This window comes from Dipodomys merriami, unplaced genomic scaffold, assembly GCF_024711535.1.
Source record: "Dipodomys merriami isolate MVZ:Mamm:240054 unplaced genomic scaffold, mDipMer1.0.p SCAF_21, whole genome shotgun sequence".
Lineage (NCBI taxonomy): Eukaryota > Metazoa > Chordata > Mammalia > Rodentia > Heteromyidae > Dipodomys > Dipodomys merriami.
The window spans coordinates 2,510,455-2,529,580 of NW_027203493.1; the positions used below are offsets into that span (position 1 = coordinate 2,510,455).

Genomic DNA, 19,126 nt, shown 5'->3' on the forward strand with positions numbered 1-19,126 from the left:
TCTAGTGAGTACCACTGCTGCCCCTGTTCACCCTTTGTTCTTCCATTTCTGTGCCCCTTAACTGTGCCAAAGACAGATAAATGAACAAATAAGACCAAAGAGAAAAACCCCAGAAAGCAAAAACAGACCATATCATCTTCATCTACAATAGCAGAAAAAAACCCGCCCATTTTATTTTTTCATGCTCACACATGACCGAATGATGCATTTCTAATATCTCCGTTGTTAAGTTACACTGACTGTAAACCTTTCAAAAGAATTAGGAAGTGAGGGAAAGATGAGGCTTGGACTCCAACATTAGCTAACAATGCCATGAAAGACAAGGAATGAGGTGAGTGTGGACATGGTTGTAGGTTCAATCCAGTAGGGCCAGGGCCTGGAGGACCAGACCAGATATCAATAAGGCTAAAGGAGAAATATCCTTGTGCTTTTGTCATTTATTGATGACATCAGACACTGAGTTTGCACCATTCCCAGTGCACACCAAGAATGTAATTTCAGACCAGATGAAGCAAACTCTTCTCCTATAAGAAGACAAATAGGACCAGCAAGGTTCAGCATATGTGCTCACGAGACTCAAAGTAAATTGAAATGGAAGTTGTACAATAATGTTGTCTGAGCTTGAATTTCTACCCAATCACCGTCAGCTTTTCCAGGGAAGTGTGTCTGACATTTTGTCAGATTTGTCTGGTGTCTTAACCTCTTTACTCACTTATTCTAGGCCAATATTGGCTGAATATTTGCCATATGCCAAGCATTGTGCAATACTTAACGAACGAAATGAGTCGAAGAAAAAGTGGATTAGCACACAGCACCATAAATGAAAGGAATGCTACTGGAGCACACAAAAGGGCCATTGTATTATTATCGAGTGCTCTATGTTGTTATTTTGTTTGGAGGGACAATTCCAGAACAGTGAATATAAAAAAGTGAAAAGAACATGGAAGGGGATAAAGCAAACCTAAAGAGGAGTATTACTGAGCTCATCACAGCTCAACACAAAACTGCAGGCAATTGCTTAATCATGTATGCATCTGCAAGCAGAGTTCCTGAAACCATGAGGCCTCAGAACAGTGCACAAGAGAGAGATGAAATATGAATTCCACTTGTATCTTGTCTCTAATTTGTTCATGTTCACTGCCATGATCTTCTGCACTTCTGGTGTGTGCAGCTACTGACCAGCTACTGGAAAAGAGATGTCACGTGCAGTGGCTTGATGCTTTATGGAGTACGGAACAGGTGGGAGACACCAGAGTCATACTTGGAGGCCATTCATTCAGGTTTAGGATTTCCAGGTTAAAATACAGCATGCTTACTACATTTGAATTTGTTTTGGTAAATGATGAGTAAATTTTTTATTATAAGTAGTCTCTAAATGTTGCATGGGACATGTTTGTATTCTTTTTAATTTATGTGATATTGGAATTGAATTTGTTGTCCTGTGTTTGTTAGATCTTGTGACTTCACTCTGGTTGGGCTTGAATAGGGTGATGGTGGATGAAGACCACAAGAAAGTACAGCCTCTTTCCTGGGGCTGTGTGTGTGTGTGTGTGTGTGTGTGTGTGTGTGTGTGTGAGAGAGAGAGAGAGAGAGAGAGAGAGAGAGAGAGAGAGAGAGAGAGAGAGAGAGAGAGAGAGAGAGAGAGAGAGAGAGAGAGAGAGATTTAAAAAGTCTGTCCACTCCATTCTAAAGCAGTGAATTCTTCAATAAAGAAAGAATGACTTCCCATTTGACCTGTGTCGTGAACCTAGCCAGCATGACAACCACATGGCTTTTCTCAGGAGACGCATGCCTTGGTTTAGAATGTAAATAGAAACTATACAAGTTTTCCTTCTGATTCAATATGGCTTCCCACATAAAATTCATGAGATGTTCTAACATGGCCATTTCCTATTCCCATCTTCAAAGGAATGAGCTACAGCATCAGTCTGGGAATTGCACCGCCAGCTCAGCAAAGCAGAGAGCTGATATAGACTTGAGTATCTGCCTATGCCATATTGAGCTTTCCAAGGATGCTGACAGTCAATCCTCTTAGCAATTTCATCTGTACATGGCAACTACTTCTATAGTGGAGGAAATCGCTATTGTTTATTTCATAGTTGGAGAAGTGAAAGAGAGAGCTTTTCCAGTGTTAAATATGGAACCAGGACATTGCTTTCAATCTGAAACCTCTGTTTCATATCCATAATTGTTAATCTAGCAACTGAGCAATTTGTATGACTATGAGAATCAGGACAAAATCTGAGGACCGAATAGGCCTACAACCCAGTCCAGATTCTTCTTTTTTTTAATCTTTAAGTAATTGTACAAAGGAGTTGCCATTTACAAAAGAGGTTTATGAATACAAAATGCATCTTAATCAATGCAGAATCTTAATCTCATTGTTTAGATTATGAAAGAAATAGAGACCTCAAGTCCATGAGGACTTGAGATGGAAGAGCTCATGTGGTTTTTATTTTAACTTATTCATCATAATTCCAAGTGAAAATTGATAACTGACTTTGCTTCAGCCGAGAGTCTATCTGAAGATCCAGTGGTAGAAGAAAGACTTTATATGACACTGTGGGGTTTTGGGGTTTGTTTGGTTGTATTACACAACAGTGAAACCAGTTTAGACATATGAAATCTGTCAACAGTGAACCCACACATGCTGGTTAAACATTTCTTTTGCTCAAATCCCTCAAAGAGGAAGTCACAATGTGAAGACTGAGAAATGAGGCCATTGGGTGCAACAGTTCTCCATGTTAAGTTCTTCAGCTGAAGGAGAAGCACTTGTCCTATTATGCTGATGTCATCAAAAAGTCTTAAGAGAGTTGGGGGGCAGAGGGAAGGCAGCGAAGGAGATTGGCCTTAAATGCTCAAGTCTTAGAAGTTAGATGAAAAGAGAGAGGTTGTTGTAAGAGCTTACTGTGTCCTTGACTTTTAAAAGAGCATTCAATTGGACAATAATGGTGTCTTCAAAACTGGCACCTACAAGGATGTTTGACAAGTAAGAGATGCTCAATCAGTATTTATTTAAGGGACCAATGAAACAAGTTTCCATTGAAATGTCCTGCGTGGGAATGAAGTTGAGGCAGCATAGCATTGAGTGGGAATCAATGATGTGATGGATAACAATAGCTTGGTTAGCAATAGGTGGTTAGCATGTCTTGACATGCAATAGTGGAGCGGTCATTGACACTGCCTTTAGTCATATCAGGGTCTCCTTGAATACGGTGGAAGTATCCCTTTAAGCACCAGCTTCTGTTTCCCAAACCTAAGTTTGTCAATGGAAAACAAAAAGTGGGGGAAAAGGAGAAAAGGAATAATTAATAAGGAGAAATGAGATGGAGGAAAGTTGGAGGAAGAGTTAAAACAAAGAATAGCAATCAGACAGTTCTGGCTGCCAAGCTGTGGACATTTAATGGTAATATGTAGAATTTCTCATGGTCATCATGAAACCGCTGTGTTCTTATTTTTGTGGTCAGTAGGCAAACAATCCTGGAGGGAAGAACTGATTCTGAGGGGAAGGAGCTGACAAAGCAACTCTCAAAACCTCAGGTTAGGAATTCAAGGTTCAAAAGGGAAAATATCATCGCTTTCTCCACGGACACCTTCTAGCCTTTCCAGAGCAAAGCAGATTCCGGAATCTATAAAAGCCATCGCTCTCCCATCCATGTAGCCATGCTTTGCCCACCAGTGGTCAGCCTGGTTTTCTTGACTTCTGTTGAAAGTCAGGAGAGGAATGAATGGTCCTGACAAATGAAGCGGTCTCAGACCGCAGGTGAATTTGCAGAAGTAGGAAACATCTGTACCAGCTCGCCGCCCACACAGAAGTGAACTTCAGATCTGAATCATCGCTCAGTTCCACGTGAGATGGTATCAGAAGTTCTGCACATGTTCAGACTGAGAAAGAAAGCTGCTGGGGACTTCCCTCTTGCTTCTTGATGGAGGAAGTGAAGTAGCATTTGGGAACCACAGAGGCATGCATAACAACCGTGCTAGACATCAAAATTCAGTGTTTTTTTGTTTGTTTGTTGTTGTTGTCTTTTTTTGTGCCAGTCCTGGGGTTTGAAGTTGTTGTCAGATCAATCCAGTCAACAAAATACAGAGAAGCACATTTTGAGAGGTCGAATTGGGAGTCTTTATGAGAAAGCTGGCATCTACACAAAGATCTGCAACCCTGTGAATATACTTAACGCTGTTAGAAAACTGAGCCATGAGAGCAGGAAAGGAAAGAATCAGCAGAAAAACACTACCAACAACCCAGATCCACCCCAATGGAGAGCTGAAGTGGGAACGCCATGGTGACTAGAGGAGAGCCAGAAGCCAGGAGCCACAGGAACAGGAGACCTGGTCTAATGGCATTCCAGCTGGTCTGACCCTAAAATAGGGTCAGGTCAGGGGGCAGGGTCACAGGAAACTCCAAAGTCTTCCAAGTTCAAGGCACAGGCCTGTAGGTTCAGTAATCTATCATTAAGTCCCTGTCCCTGCCTCTGGGAATTCAGGTATGCCCATCACCTGGCAGGTGAGACTTCCTCTTTTACCACCATGAAGACAACATGGGGCCAGTTAAACCCAATTCCCTATCCATCACATGGCCAAGATGGCGCCAGTTAGATCCTCTCCACTTCAAACTCAGGGCCTGGGCTACAGCACCACTTCTGGCTTTTTCTGAGTAGTTTATTGGAGATAAGAGTCTCACAGACCTTTCTGCCCAGGCTGGCATCAAACTGCAAGCCTCAGATCTCAGCTTCCTGAGTAGCTAGGATTAAAGGCATGAGCCACTGGTAAACCACAGGCCTTTACTCGCAGATCGTGGCCATCTGGAGAGTTTACACAATTGTGAATCTATTTCAGTAAGAAATGGCAGAAGAAATTGTCTGTGAAAGGAATAAAATGGGCTGGGAATGTGGCTTAGCAGTAGAGTGCTTGGCTAGCATGCATGAAGCCCTGGCTTTGATTCTTCAGTACCATATAAACAGAAAAAGCTAGAAGTGGTACTGTGGCTCAAGTGGTAGAATGCTATGCTAGCCTAGAGCAAAAAGAAGCTCAGGGACAGTGCTCAGGCCCTGAGTTCAATCCCCAGGACTGGCAAAAAACCAAAACCAAAACCAAACCAAACCAAACCAAAAACCATAAAAGGAATAAAACAAGAAAGGTGTGGGTGATACACACTAGACAAGTTACCTGCCTCCATTTCCTGACACCTGTCCATTATGAGAATCATTTCCTATCCTTGACATGCAAATTTACTTTGAGTCCCAGATTCCCATCCTTTGGACTTTTCTCTTTTCATTATTACCCATGAACCACAAAAACAACTTCCTTTAGCACAGGATTCTCAGAAGCTATAGGCTTTGAACATTTCAGACATATGAAAATGCTAGAAATGGCTTTAATTTCTTTATACACATATTCTGAGTATAAAGGTGGTACTCATTGCTCTTTGAAATTATTAGTAGGTTCTTAGTAAAAATTTATCAAATGGGCAGGACATATTCATTGCTCACTCAAAAAATACAGAAACATAAGAGGGGAGAAAACAAAAATAATTCAATAAAACATATGAAAGTGGGTGCCAGTGGCTCACGCCTGTAATCCTAGCTACTCAGGAGGCTGAGATCCAAGGATCGAGGTTCAAAGACAGTCTGGACAAGAAAGTCCTTGAGACTCTTATCTCCACTTAACTGCTGGAAAAGTGGAAGTGGTGCCGTGGCTCAAGTGATAGAGCGCTAGCCTTGAGCTGAAGAGCTCAGGCACAGACAGGGCCCAGGTCCAGAGTTCAAGCCCCATGCCAACAAAGAAAAAGCAACCTCCCCCCCCACAAACAGATAAAACTATGAGTAGTACAAAGATCCCCCCATATCTCCCTCTCTTTATCGCTCTCTATCTATATCTATCTATATCATCTTTATCTCTATTTGTGCATAGTTGAGGTAATGCTAAGTGAATATCCTTCACATTATGACTTAAGACTTTTTTTTCCCTTGGTACTGTTGGAGTTTGAGCTCAGGACTTTGTACTTGTCAGGCAGGTGCTCTACCACCTGAGCTACACCCCAGCTCTTTCTGCTTTATTTTTCAAATACCTTCTCTCTTGTATTTATTCTTGGGTTGGCCTGTGTCACCATCTCCTATTTATGTTTCTCAAATAGTTGGGAAGACAGGTGCATGCCACCACATCCAGGTTTTTATTGATTGGGCTGGGGTCTCTTGGGCTTTTTGTTTTGTTTTGTTTTTTGGCCTATCTTGGCCTTTATCTTCAATCTTCCCAATCTCTGCCTCTCAGTAGCTGATACTACAAGTATAACCTCTGTGCTTCACAAGAATTTCTTGTTAACCAAATCATTTGAAATAATTGTTGACTTTAAAATAGTTTATCATTTCATTGTTGGTTCTTTTAGCTGTCTTCAATTTTGTCTGTGATAAAATGAAGAAGATTATAGCGCACCAAGAATGGTGGGACTGAAAGGAAAAATGTAACCCAGCAGAGAGTAACCTAAAAGACCACACAGACAGAAGTAGAAAAGAGTTATGGTCAGCAGCAGGGGCAAAAACCAAGTTGTCATGAGGGAAGGGAGAAAATGGCTCAGTTTGCCTCCTTGGAGGCCCCCTTTATAGCGTTGGGGGCCGGAAGTGGGTGGTGCCTATCTACTGCACAGGTGCTGCCATGGAGGGTGATTAGGTCTGCGAGGTGGGCGTTTCCTTACAGGGACCACGGGTGACCTAACGCAGCAGGGATACTTGGGAGACACTATGCTGTTGAAAGTGAACTGTACAACTTGTAGGGGAGAGGGATTGGGAGGGAGAAAATGAGAGGAGGGATTACAGTGCTCAAAAGAAATGTACTAATTTCCTCACATAACTATAACTCCTTTGTACATCACTATTACAATAGAAAGAGGAAAGAAAGAAAGAAATGATTACTCAGAACATTTTCTACAAGAGTTTATAGACTGGGTATTAATTCATAAATTAATCCCTCATGAAAGACCGGTAGAACTCACTTCCTTGAAGCATAATAACTGTGGTCTGTGTAGACCGATAATGTAGCATTTCTGGGTTTATAGAAGACTACCAGGGTTTTAAAAGAGTAGTGAAACTCAATCCGTGAAGCTCAGAACCAGACTTACTCTGAAAATCTTGCACAACATTAGTAACAGTACAAAATACTTCATTTCTGAAATCTTGTTTTCAAGATACAGACAGATGATAGTACCAATCTGTGAACAGAAACATGACATTTTTTTCCCCCACTGCAGCCTTATGTCTGGTTTGAAGTTTGATTCTGGGAACCATAGCGTACAATTGAAATCTTTAACTGTTCTGAATTCTGTGGCCTCCTTCCATTAGCCTGAGGCCCATGGGAAACCTTAGGGTTGGGCCTTGTCCCACAGCTAGTCTGGATTTGTTAGAGGCGGGGCATCTTAAAAAAGGAGGGTGTTGCAACTAGTATTTGCAAAAAGAAACTGACTTTGGAACTCTAGGAGAGAGCAGAGTTTGAAAACACCGAGTCCTAAAGATTGAATGCCTAAGCCTTCTGGTGGAGAACGCAGAATGCGGTGAGGTAGGGGATCATACTTCTTCTGGGTGCTCTTTGTTAGCAAACGGAGTCACAAGGGCATTAGAATAAAGAAAGAGCAGAAAAGGAACTCAATGGACCAGAGCAACTTTACTGGAGAGTAGGAGAGGGACTCCCATGGTGACCTAGGAGAGTCAGGAGACCTGGGAGGCCTGGCCTGCTAGGGGTAGGGGGGTGGTGGTGGACGGGTGGAAGTAGAGTAATAATTAGGGAGCAGGGTCACAGGGAACAGAAAATTCAAAGAGTTTTGTTAGTTTGTGGCACAGGGCTGGTTCCAGGCTCCTCTTTCAGGTGCCTGTGGGGGAGGAAGGGACTCTCATATTCAGATTAAGATTCAGGGATGGGGACTGGGCTATTCGGTGGACCAAGCCATGAGAGTAATACTTTGCAAAGCAGATTCTTATCAGCTACTGCTAATTGTTCTATGTTCGAATAATCCCAAACAATTAATGGGGCTAGGTTTTAGTTTATCCTGGTCCTTGGTCCTTGAGTCTGGAAATATCATTCTAATTTATAAGGTCAAAGAAACCTGGCACCAGCTTTCACACAAAAGGCAATTTATGAAGTTATGTTCTCGTAAGGACATAACAAATGAATCGTGACTCATATAAAATAACTGAGTAATAGAGAATCATACTTCATTTTATGCACCTATACAGATTGCATGCACTTCACAAAGAGATGAAAAATGAAAGGTATAGCTACAAAGATACTTACTGCTGACCACATGTATGGAGAAGATAAATGTGTGTGTGCAGACACACATGTATTCTGTGGCCAGTGGGTACTTTGGAAATCTGTATAATTCAGAAAATAGATTATCATGCGACTTTTGTGTTTGGTTGAACATTTCTTGCTCTTTTTCTTTTTGGGGGAGGGGCGGTTTGAACATTTCTTTCTGAAAGGAAATGGCAGTAGTGTGGGGCCCTCTCATGTTCACTCTGAATGCTTTATGCAAGGAAGACTTAAGGTTTTCCTGTGGATGGCAAGCAGACTCCTCTTCCTGTCCTTTAAAGTCTGCCCCCAGATAAAGCCATATCCAAAGTCAGGGCCATCAGGCCCTAAAACAATGAGCTCTCACAAGGAGTGCATCCAAGGTTTTCACTCCCGTTCTTGGGTGGGAACAATCTCCAGCCCAAGGCCAATGGGAAATCTAAGGGTTGGGCCTTGTCCCACAGCTAGTCTGGATTTGTTGGAGGCGGGGCACCTCAGAAAAGGATGACGTAGCAACTAGCATTTGCATTTCTGGGAAAAAGAAACTGACTGTGGAGCTCCAGGAGAGAACAGGCAGGGGAGAGTTTCGAAACACTGAGTCCTAGAGATTGAATGCAAAGCCCAACCAAATTCTGGGGAAGAACGCGGTGAGGTAGGAGATCATACTTTTTCTGGGTGCTCATTGTTAGCAAATGGAATCACAAGGGTATTAGAATAAAGAAAGAGCAGAGTAGGAGCTCCATGGACCGGAGCAACTTTACTGGAGAGTGGGAGAGGGACCCCATGGTGACCAGAGGAGAGTCAGGAGACTGGAGGCATGGTATGCTGGGGGCAGGGGTGGAGGGGTGGAAGTAGGGTAATAATTAGGGGGCAGGGTCACTGGGAGCTATACAGTTCTAAGGGTGGGGGGTAGCGTCATGGGTAGCTGAGGGTTCAAAGAGTTTGGTGAGTTTGTGGTGCAGTCTGGGAACCTATTGTTTAAGTCCTGTGCCCCAGTTTCTGTGCTTCTAGCAATTCAGGTGCCTATATAATCTAGGGTTGGGGAAGTGGAATTTTATATTTAGATTAAGATTCTGGGCAGGGGACCAGGCTGAACAATTTTGGAATGATCCCTTGGAGGAAGGATAGTCATTAGGCCAAGCCAAGGGAGTAATATTGAGAACAAAGCAGATTGCCTGTAGATTAGCCAGTGTGTGTGTCCGTGTGTGAGAGAGGGGAACAGAACACGGGTAAGTGACCTGTCAGGGATATAGAGGTTTTTTTTTTTGTTTTTTGTTTTTGCCTATCTTAGTACAGCGTAATTTTTATTCAAAGTTCCAATAGACCGTAATATTCCTACCAACTCTCATTTCCCCATTTGAGAAGTAGATCCAGCCTAAAGAGGAACTAACTGGTGGCTTTGGGAGAACTGTTGAAATTTCTGTTTTGAACAGCAGCTTTCTTTGCCATTTTTCAGGTTGCACCATCCACTGGCCATTGCTCAGGGCTGGGGTGAGGCCGGCTTGTCTGAGTCATGCGAGGCTGGAGGGAAGCTGTCCTTTTCTGGGCTGTAGCTACCTGTGTGGGATCAGACCCGTCGCTGGGAGAGACTGATCAGACCGGATTTCAAACTTGCAAGAATGCCTTGAAACTACCGGTCCTGGAGGTCCTGCCCGGAGGGGGCTGGGATAATCTGCGGAATGTGGACATGGGACGGGTGTTGGAATTGACCTACACCCACTGCAAGACCACAGAGGATGGACAGTACATTATCCCCGATGCTGTCTACACCATTCCACAGAAACAGAGCGACTTGGAGATGAATTCCGAAATCCTGGAATCCTGGATGAATTACCAGAGCAGCACCGCATCATCCATCAACACTGAGCTCTCCCTGTTCTCCAAGGTCAACGGCAAGTTCTCTGCTGAGTTCCAGAGGATGAAGACCCTTCAAGTGAAAGAACACGCCATCACCACCCGAGTGCAAGTCAGAAACCTGGTCTACACCGCCAAGATCAACCCCACCTCAGAGCTCAGCTGGGAGTTTAAGAAGGAGCTCATGGACATCTGTGACCGGCTGGAGAACAACCAGACCAGGATGGCCACCTACCTGGCTGAACTCCTGGTCCTCAACTACGGCACCCACGTCATCACCAGCGTGGACGCCGGAGCTGCTCTTGTTCAGGAAGATCACCTCAGGACCACCTTCCTCCAGGAAGGCCAGAGCAGCCACACGGCCATAACGGCGGCTGCGGGAATCACCTTCCTGAACATCGTGAACTCCAAACTGGAGGACAACTACACTTCCCAGAATGCCTTGACCAAAGGCTACCTGGCAAACCGCACTCACTCCAGGGTGCAGAGCATCGGAGGGGTACCATTTTACCCCGGGATCACCCTCCAAGCCTGGCAGCAGGGCATCACCAACCACTTGGTGGCGGTGGACCGCGCTGGCCTGCCTCTGTATTTCTTCATCAAGCCGGACAAGCTGCCTGCCTTGCCTGGTCCCTTGGTGAAGAAGCTGTCCAAGACGGTAGAAAGTGCCGTGAGACGCTATTACGCCTTTAATACCTACCCTGGCTGTACCGATGTCAATTCTCCCAACTTCAATTTCCAGGCCAATACAGACGATGGCTCCTGCGAGGGGAAGATGACCAACTTCTCGTTTGGTGGGGTGTATCAGGAATGCACCCAACTCTCGGGGAGCGAGGTGGCTCTCTGTCAGAACCTGGAGCAGAAGAATCCACTCACGGGCAACTTCTCCTGTCCCTCCGGCTACTACGCGGTCCATCTCCTGTCCCAGATCCACGAGGAGGGTTACAATCACCTCGACTGTCGACGGAAATGCACCCTCTACATCTTCTGTAAGACGGTGTGTGAGGATGTGTTCCGAGTGGCGAAGGCTGAATTTAGGGCTTTCTGGTGCGCGGCGCATGGGCAGGTATCTGAAAACTCTGGACTTCTCTTTGGGGGTCTTTACAGTAGCAAGAGCATGAACCCCTTGACGGATGCCCAGTCGTGCCCGGCTGGCTACATCCCACTGAGCCTGTTTGAGAGTCTCAAGGTGTGTGCCTCTCAGGACTACGAGCTGGGATACAAGTTCTCAGTTCCCTTTGGTGGCTTCTTCAGCTGCGCTGTGGGCAACCCCTTGGTGAATTCGGCTATCTCCAGGGACCTCGGCGTACCCTCGCTGCAGAAATGTCCTGGGGGTTTCAGCCAGCACCTGGCCCTCATCAGCGATGGCTGCCAAGTCTCCTACTGCGTCAAGGCCGGAGTCTTCACCAGTGGCCTTTTGCCCCCTGCCAGGCTCCCGCCTTACACTCGGCCTCCTCTTATGAGCCAGGCTGCCACCAACACAGTCATAGTGACCAACACCGAGGGGTCCAAATCCTGGATTAAAGACTCCCAGACCCACCAGTGGAGGCTGGGGGAGCCGCTGGAGTTGCGGAGAGCAATGACCGTCGTCTACGGCGATGGAAGTGGCCTGTCTAGAGGGGCAGTGGCTGGAGTCACATTAGCAGTCACCTTCGGCCTGGCAGCTGCGATTGCTTTGGTCCTCTACGGCATCCGGAAGTACAAGAAGAAAGGATACCAGGCGATCGAGGAGGAGGAGGAGGAAAGGCAGGGTTTTGCCACCTCTGGAGATAGCCACAACCAAGAGCAAGGGCAAGGTCCAGCTTAAATCTCTCCAGATGCGGGGAGGGGGGGGGGTAAGCCCTTTCTGGGCTTGTCAGACCCCTGTCTGTCTTTCAAGCATGACTTTCATTACTGCTCTCTCGACTGTTACCTTCCCAAGTATTGGAGTGACAAGGGCAACAAAAAGCACTGGGTGACTCCCTTAGCTGGGGAGTTGGGGTTGTGGGTGGGGCTAGACATGAAAAGGGTTCTGTGGGCAAGGGTGGGGCGGGGAGAGAACAATTGTGATTTGTTCATCCAAAGGCCATCCTAGGGGCTAACTCAGAAATGCGGTTATCTGTTCTCTGGTTTATTACCTAATTGTCTCCACCGGAATGCATGCGTGTAAAGAGGGAGAAATGCAGACCTCTGGATTTGTAAACTGCATTTACTTTTTATTTTTGGCTAGTCTTGGGACTTGAACTCAGGGCCTAGGCACTGCCCCATGAGCCTTTTTGTGCTCAAGGGTAGCACTCTACCACTTGAGCCAGAGCACCACTTCTGGCTTTTTCGGAGTAGTTCATTGGCGATAAAGAGTCTCATGGACTTTACTGCCTGGGCTGGCTGTCAGGCTCCTGAGTAGCTAGGATTACTGGTGTGGAGCCATCAGTGCCTGGCTTGCATTTTATTTACTCTTGCATCTCTAGTGGTTTCCAATTTGTGATTTTTTAAAGAGGTTCTGCTTTAATCACTGCCATCCCTGTATTTTGTTTTTTGAAAGCAGCCTGGATTTATGCTTCCACAGGCAGGAAGTCCTGCCTGGCCGTTGCTTTTTAGCTTCAAAGGCTCCCATTAATGAGTTGTGTCATCTCCCTGGATTATCTTAACGGCATCTCAAAGGAAAAAAATACGTACTAATTCTACTTTTTCCAGCTGGCCCATCGTAAGGACTTACTTAGATCAGACCACTCTTCAGATTCTTGACTATGTCCCTCAAGTCCTCTCCAGGAAATATATTTTTTTAACTCATAAAGGGGGCTGATGTAATAAAATCTGTGTCTTTAGCCATAGACCACTCGAGGCAATCATTTCTGTTTCCAGGCTGACTTCGCTGGGGACTGTCACCTGGCAATATTTGTGGCTTTGCAAAATTTTTAATATCAATCTTATCTCATTGTGAGTGCTGCCATGTTATCAGTATCTCTCCATCACATTTCAAAAACATACTGTAGGGCTGGGAAGGTGGCTCAGTGGTAGAGCGCTGGCCTTGCATGCATGAGGCCCTGGATTCAATTCCTCAGCTCCACATAAGCAAAAAGAAAAAAGCTGGAAGTGGCGCTGTGGCTCAAGTGGTAGAGCGCTAGCCTTGAGCTGAAGTGCTGAGGGACAGCGCCCAGGCCTAGAGTTCGGGCCCCATGGCCGGACCCCCCCCCCAAAAAAAAAAAACATACTGTATTTACCCATCAAATTCAGTGCCTTAAGTGTTACCTTCTGGGTAGGGTAATTTGTTTTTGCATTGTTAATATTCCCACCCAAGGGCTTGTGCTGACAGTAGACACATCTAATGAGTTTCAAGTATTCAAGTTGCGGGATTCATTCATTTCCCACTGAGATATGGAAAAGCAAATTGAATTTGAGCCTGGTACTCCCTACTGTCTAGCTGAGATTTGATTCTGTAATCTTTATACCTTAACCCTGCCTCTTCAGCATGTTCTAAACCTTTGAGTGTTTTGTGGGTTCTGAATTAACTATATTTCTGCAAACACGGACTGACTTTGCTCTATGAGTTCTTTGACAGTGACTGTCAGAAAGTTAAAATAGAGCCAAAGATTCTTAGGCTTTTAGCAAACTAACTGCCCATTGAAACAAAAAGAGTTCTGTATAACCCTACACGTCTACTAACAAAACGATGTGTAAATATGCATTAAAATCTTCCATCAACGAACCCTGTCTCAATGCTTATCCGTATGAAATCAGAACTTGGGCGTCTTCAGTTCATATCCATCAAATGCTTGACCAAATCAGACCCACAGGCCCTGCGAGGTTCTGGCTCCCCACTGATCATCATGGGCTGGTGGCTGGGAAAAGACCAGACCACACTCTCGGGACTACAGATATGGGTGTCAAGTGGTTCTACCTTTGCATTCTCTCTTTGTGTTCTTCTTGTTCTGACTAATACTGAACATGTATTTGAAAATCAATCACCTGTAAATGCTTAAAACATACACCAGGGCTGGGAATGTGGCTCAGTGGTAGAGTGCTTGCCTAGTGTGCATGAAGCCCTGGGTTCCTCAGAACCACATACACAGAAAAAGCCCAAAGGGCCCAAGTGGTAGAGTGCTAGCCTTGAACAAAAGAAGCTCAGGGACAATGCCCAGGCCCTGAATACTAGCCCTAAAACTGGCCAAAAAAGCATCATATTTTATTCAGGGGGACAGGGCCTTTAAGAAGTGAACATGTACCATGTGGTCAGTTTCTTTGGGGGTGGGGTAGTGGGGGGAATTGGGGAGGAGAATCCAATCAGGTCATATATATTAATAGAAAAAAGTGTAGAAACAAAAAAAGAATGAAAGAAAATAAGACTCCCCCCTTATCTGGTGGAAGGGTTGTGGTTGCTTACAGAGTCAAAGGGAAACAAACAAAACTTCTAAGGTGTAAGTCACTCATCTACCAAAAGCAGTTTGCGGTTGTTCATTTGCCATTTATTGTTCTGCACATACACCTCATGAGCACCAGGTGGCGATGTCCTCTCACAGAGCAACACCAAAAAAAGGAAAACAACCCCAAAACAACTTCAAAACACAGCAGTTTACAAACAGAACACATTACAGGTGGACATGTAACTGCCCTCTCCCAGAAGCCCCCACTCAGGCGCCAGAGACCACAGACCAGGAAAAGGGGCAGGGGTCCCCACTTTCGCCCCATGGGCCTTCTCCCATGAACCAAACAGTGCAGTAACCAGGACAAGTACTTTTGACCAAGTATGAAAGCACAGAGAAGTCCAAAGTTTTACAAAAAAAGGGGAGGGGAATGAAAACACAAAGGCACAGGCAAACATGTATATATCCTATAACCTTTTAAGGGATGCGTGTCTGACCAAGTGTGTCTCTGCAATCCCAGGTGTTGACCCTAGAGACTCAGGAAGGGAGAACGAGGCTGCTGGTGCTAAGACCATGAAAGGAAAAGCACGGGAGTCCCCTGCTTAGGCCAGGAGAGCACAGCAGGGCCTCTAGTGGGAAATGCCTTGTATCCACATAGTGGGTACCCCGGGATTCTACGGGCAGGGTTCTCCCCGAAATGGAGGCTGTCCTTTTCTAGGCTGGTACCAGGGGAAGGCTATGCCCCTCTTGTGATACCTGGCACAGTTGTTAGACAGGAGATCCAAGATCCTTCCTGTGAAGCAAGCCCAAAGCAGAGCAGCAGGAGCGTGAGGTAGCTCCTCCTGAGCATCCCCAGACAGAAAGAGAAGTAGGGCGGGGACCTATCACAGTCCTAGGGGGGAAAGGCTTGTAGGTGTGAAGGCTGAGTATTGCCACAGGCACATTGACTCCTTAAGACCCCCTCTGGGGTCCTCTTCTTCCTGTCCTTGCCTGTCTCCTTCCCACTTAACACCTTCTTCTGCCCGGTGAAGCGTCTCTCTACTGTCTATTCCCGGCTACCAAAGCGTTTCTTCATGTCTTTTGCCTCCGCTTCCCATTGTATGTTCCTACCCACAGGCCTTTATCCCAGTGGCCAATAAGCCTAGCAAGTACTTGGTGTGGATGCTGGAGGGGATGACGCTAATCCTATCGTGAGGCTGTCCAAGGGATGGAAGGGGACAGTTCTGCTGCTTCCTTCCTAGCTGTGGCAGGAACGTAGCTGGAGGTGCAGTGAACTCAGGACCAGTCTCCTGGTCTGCTGGTGAGGCAAATCAGCATCTCACTGAACGGAGAGGCTGGAGCTAAGAGGACAGGAAGCATTCCTCCTATCACAACTCCTTCTGATGGAACAAATCAACGCCCCTGTAGCCATTCAGAGCATGAAGGAGAATTCAGCACCAGCAAGTCCCAGGGAGCTACATGGCATTCAGCTGAATCCACTGGCCACACCAATAGCAAAATGGCCCCATGGCAGGCAGCTACAGAGCTGGTTCTCACAAAAGCGTAGCCTTTGTCTTAAGTACCATTGTTGAAGGTTCCTTTGTTTCTACTTTTCCAAGCATTAAAAACCTTCCAAATCTTATGAAATATATATGAATATATATATATTTATATGACAAACCTCCAAAACGTGAGGTATATAAATTCAAATTAGTATCCAGAGGAACTTCCCTCCAAACAGTTCAAAAAAACCAAAACCAAACCCCTACTTTTCAAGATGGAATTGGATTTCCTGAACTGGGTTTCCCTTCTTCATTTCTCCCTCTTTCCTTCTCGACTCCCAATCCATTCTTTATTGGGAGCCAAAGGTAAGAGGCTGTTCTGAGGAGATGGACGGCATCTGGGACACAGCCCAGATGCAGGTTGGATAAGACCATATGTGGTCCCATCCCTGCTTAGGAATGGGTTAAAGAGGCTTTGCTGCCATGCTCTGGGTCAATCTGTAATCGATGGGGTTGGCAGGACGGGGAATCCAGAACCATTTCTGGGCTGGACCTAGGACAGCTGCATGAAGATAGACTGAAATCCTCACAGAAACAGACACTGGATGCAGGCTGGCTCTGATCCAGTCTTGAAAAGCAATAGGGGAGAGGGCAGGGGAGAAGAACCCAGCTCTCACCTCATCGTATCTCTCCAAGTACTGCTCTGACTCCATCCGGGCGCAAGTTCATTATGAGCTAGTCAGGCACGGGTAAGGAAAAATCACGGGACCGGACCCTGACTACTTGATCCCCATCGGAACTGGGGTTTGGCATCTTGTGAAACAGAGTTGAGGGACAGCGTGGCCCTGTGACACACACACACACACACACACACACACACACACACACACGCACGCACGCACGCACATATGCACATGCACAAACAGTACAGAGCCTCGTGTGGGCTACTCTCACAGTGACTTCATGAAACTCATGGCATCTTTGAGCTGGTCTGGGATGAGCTGGGAAGGAGGCCTGGGCCCCTCGCCCTTTGGACAGGGCAGATGCTCAACAGACCGCAGCAGGTTCTGGTTCTATCAGAGAAGGGTTGAAAGAGCATTCTGGGATGCCATCCCAGAATCTTTCCATCCACCCAAGAGAACCAGACACCTCTTTGGACCAGGTCAAGGGTGTGAGGAGGAGGAGGAGGAGGACAGAAGGGCCTGGAGAAGCTGAGGACTTAGGAGAAGAGCTCAAGGAGAGGCTGTCTCTCTGACCCACTCAGCAGGAAATGCTTTCTCACTCTACACCAAGGCATTTGACTTCTGACGTGGCAGCCGTGTAGCGGGGCCTTCCCCCTCGCCCTTCCCCCAGCCTGGCACGGTGGCACCTCCCTGTCTCACAAGAAAGAGAGAGAGGTGGAAATTCCGCTTTCAAAGCAGAGCGGAAACAGCAAGTAGCTTCCTGGGGCAAGGAACTTCTGCCTCACAAGGTCAAGGTATGGAAAGCCCATGTACCGTCCATACCCTGAAATGTGCTAGCCATGACCCCCTACTTGGAGGAGGGAGGGGGAGAGTCCTTGCCTACCCAGCACCAGAGCACTCCACGGGACCAGACTAAGGATGATCTTCAACCCACGTCCCCTGTATGTTGGATGAAGTTTATGAATGACATCACCTTTGTCCATCTGGGTGTACCCCCCTGAGGCTGGGGGCGGGGATGAAGGATGGAGACGGGGCAAGAGGGGAGATGAGGGAGTCAGGAAGGCATGATACCAACTTCTACCTCAACTCTCCCTATTCGCTGTTCTGCAGTCCCCCATGGACCTGGTGGTTATCAAAACCCTTCCAGCCTCAGTCCTTGTCCTGGGAAGCGCTGTCCTCTGAGATGCCCTGGGCAGCCAATTCAGCCAGCACGTTATCCAAGTAATTGGCATCTGGGTAGCCGTGGCCAGTGAGGTTAGAGCCAAACTCTGTCTTGTGGTGCACTTCGTTCCAAATGACGGTGTCTGACTCGCCCGTGGTACTGGAGGTCCCGATAGCAAAGATGAGGCGGCGGTCCCAGGCCACAAGCAGCAGCTTCAGAACCTAGCGGGACGAAGATAGGGAAACAAAGGCAGGTGTTCACGGTGGGTCAGACACTTATCTCTGGGACAGCAGAGCTGTCCCAAGGGTCCCCTATGCCTTCCTCAATCACCCATGTCGGAAGCAATCCAGTGGGAGAAAGATTGGAACTTGGAGTAAAAGTGTGAGTCTCAGCTCTACGAATGAATAACGGTGGGAGCTTGTGGAAATTCAAGAGTCTCTTTATTGTTTGTCTGTCTGTTTTTTTTGTTTGTTTGGTTTTTTTTTTTTTGCTGGTCATAGGGCCTGAACTCTGGGCCTGGGTGCTGTCTCTCAGCTTTTCAGCTCAAGGCTAGCGCTCTACCACTTTGAGCCACAGCGCCACTTTCAGCTTTTTCTGCTTAAGTGGTGCTGAGGAATCGAACCCAGGGCCTCATGCATGCAAGGCAAGCACTCTACCACTGAGCCACTTTCCCAGCCCCTCAAGCGTCTCTTTAATTCCCACATTTAGAAAATAGTGATCATATAATCTGCCTCAAAAGTTATGAAGACTACATGGAAAGCATTTTCATACCAGTTTATGGATTACAGTACTTCAAAGTATAAGCTACAAACATGAGATTATTATTATTATTATTATTATAGTATTATTATTTTGGTCAGTCATGGGGCTTGAACTAAGGGCCTACATGCTGTCCCTGAGCTTTTTGGTTCAAGGCTAGTGTTCTACTACTTTGAGCCACAGCACTGCTTCGTTTTTTGAGTGGTTAATTGGACATAAGAGTCTCACGGAATTTCCTGCCTGGGCTGGCTTCGAACCATGATCCTTATATCTCAGTCTCCTGAGTAGCTGGGATTACAAACATGAGTCACCAGCATTCGGCAAAAGATACATTTTAAAGTGCAGTATGCAGGAATTGAAGGTGCTTACGATCTGATGAACGGAATCTCTACCCTTCACCACCACTATTTCAAAGTAGAACTCATTTACTAATGGCTAAAGTTTGACGTACAGTACATCTCTAGTGACAGTGTCAAGCACTTTGAACTCTGGGTCTACTTTATATATATATATATATATAATTTATATTTATTTCCTCACTGGTCCTCACACGTACACTTGGAGAAGGTA

General features: G+C 46.1%; 2 protein-coding genes across 3 annotated transcripts in view; one reads left to right on the forward strand and one right to left on the reverse strand.

Moving 5' to 3' along the window:
• The first annotated feature begins 7,444 nt into the window (after positions 1-7,444).
• Mpeg1 (macrophage expressed 1) lies at positions 7,445-13,816 on the forward strand. Of its 2 annotated transcripts, none has more exons than XM_070032253.1 (2): positions 7,445-7,548; positions 9,734-13,816. In XM_070032253.1, exon 2 carries the CDS (start codon positions 9,791-9,793, stop codon positions 11,936-11,938), a length of 2,148 nt encoding a protein of 715 aa, XP_069888354.1. In that variant the 5' UTR covers positions 7,445-7,548; positions 9,734-9,790; the 3' UTR covers positions 11,939-13,816. The 2 variants fall into 2 exon arrangements, with proteins under 2 accessions (XP_069888354.1, XP_069888353.1); XM_070032252.1 differs by lacking the exon at positions 7,445-7,548 and adding an exon at positions 8,825-8,929.
• Positions 13,817-14,551: 735 nt separating this feature from the next.
• Dtx4 (deltex E3 ubiquitin ligase 4) overlaps positions 14,552-19,126 on the reverse strand; it is a 37,354-nt gene continuing 32,779 nt past the window's right edge. Inside the window, exon 9 of the mRNA XM_070032254.1 lies at positions 14,552-18,018. Within this exon, the coding sequence (XP_069888355.1) occupies positions 17,785-18,018 (234 nt within the window). The 3' untranslated portion in view covers positions 14,552-17,784. The remainder of the gene's footprint in view (positions 18,019-19,126) is intronic.

Bases quoted from the DNA above. Each gene is read 5' to 3' on its own strand.
- Mpeg1 (XM_070032253.1), top strand. From the start codon at position 9,791: ATGCGAGGCTGGAGGGAAGCTGTCCTTTTCTGGGCTGTAGCTACCTGT.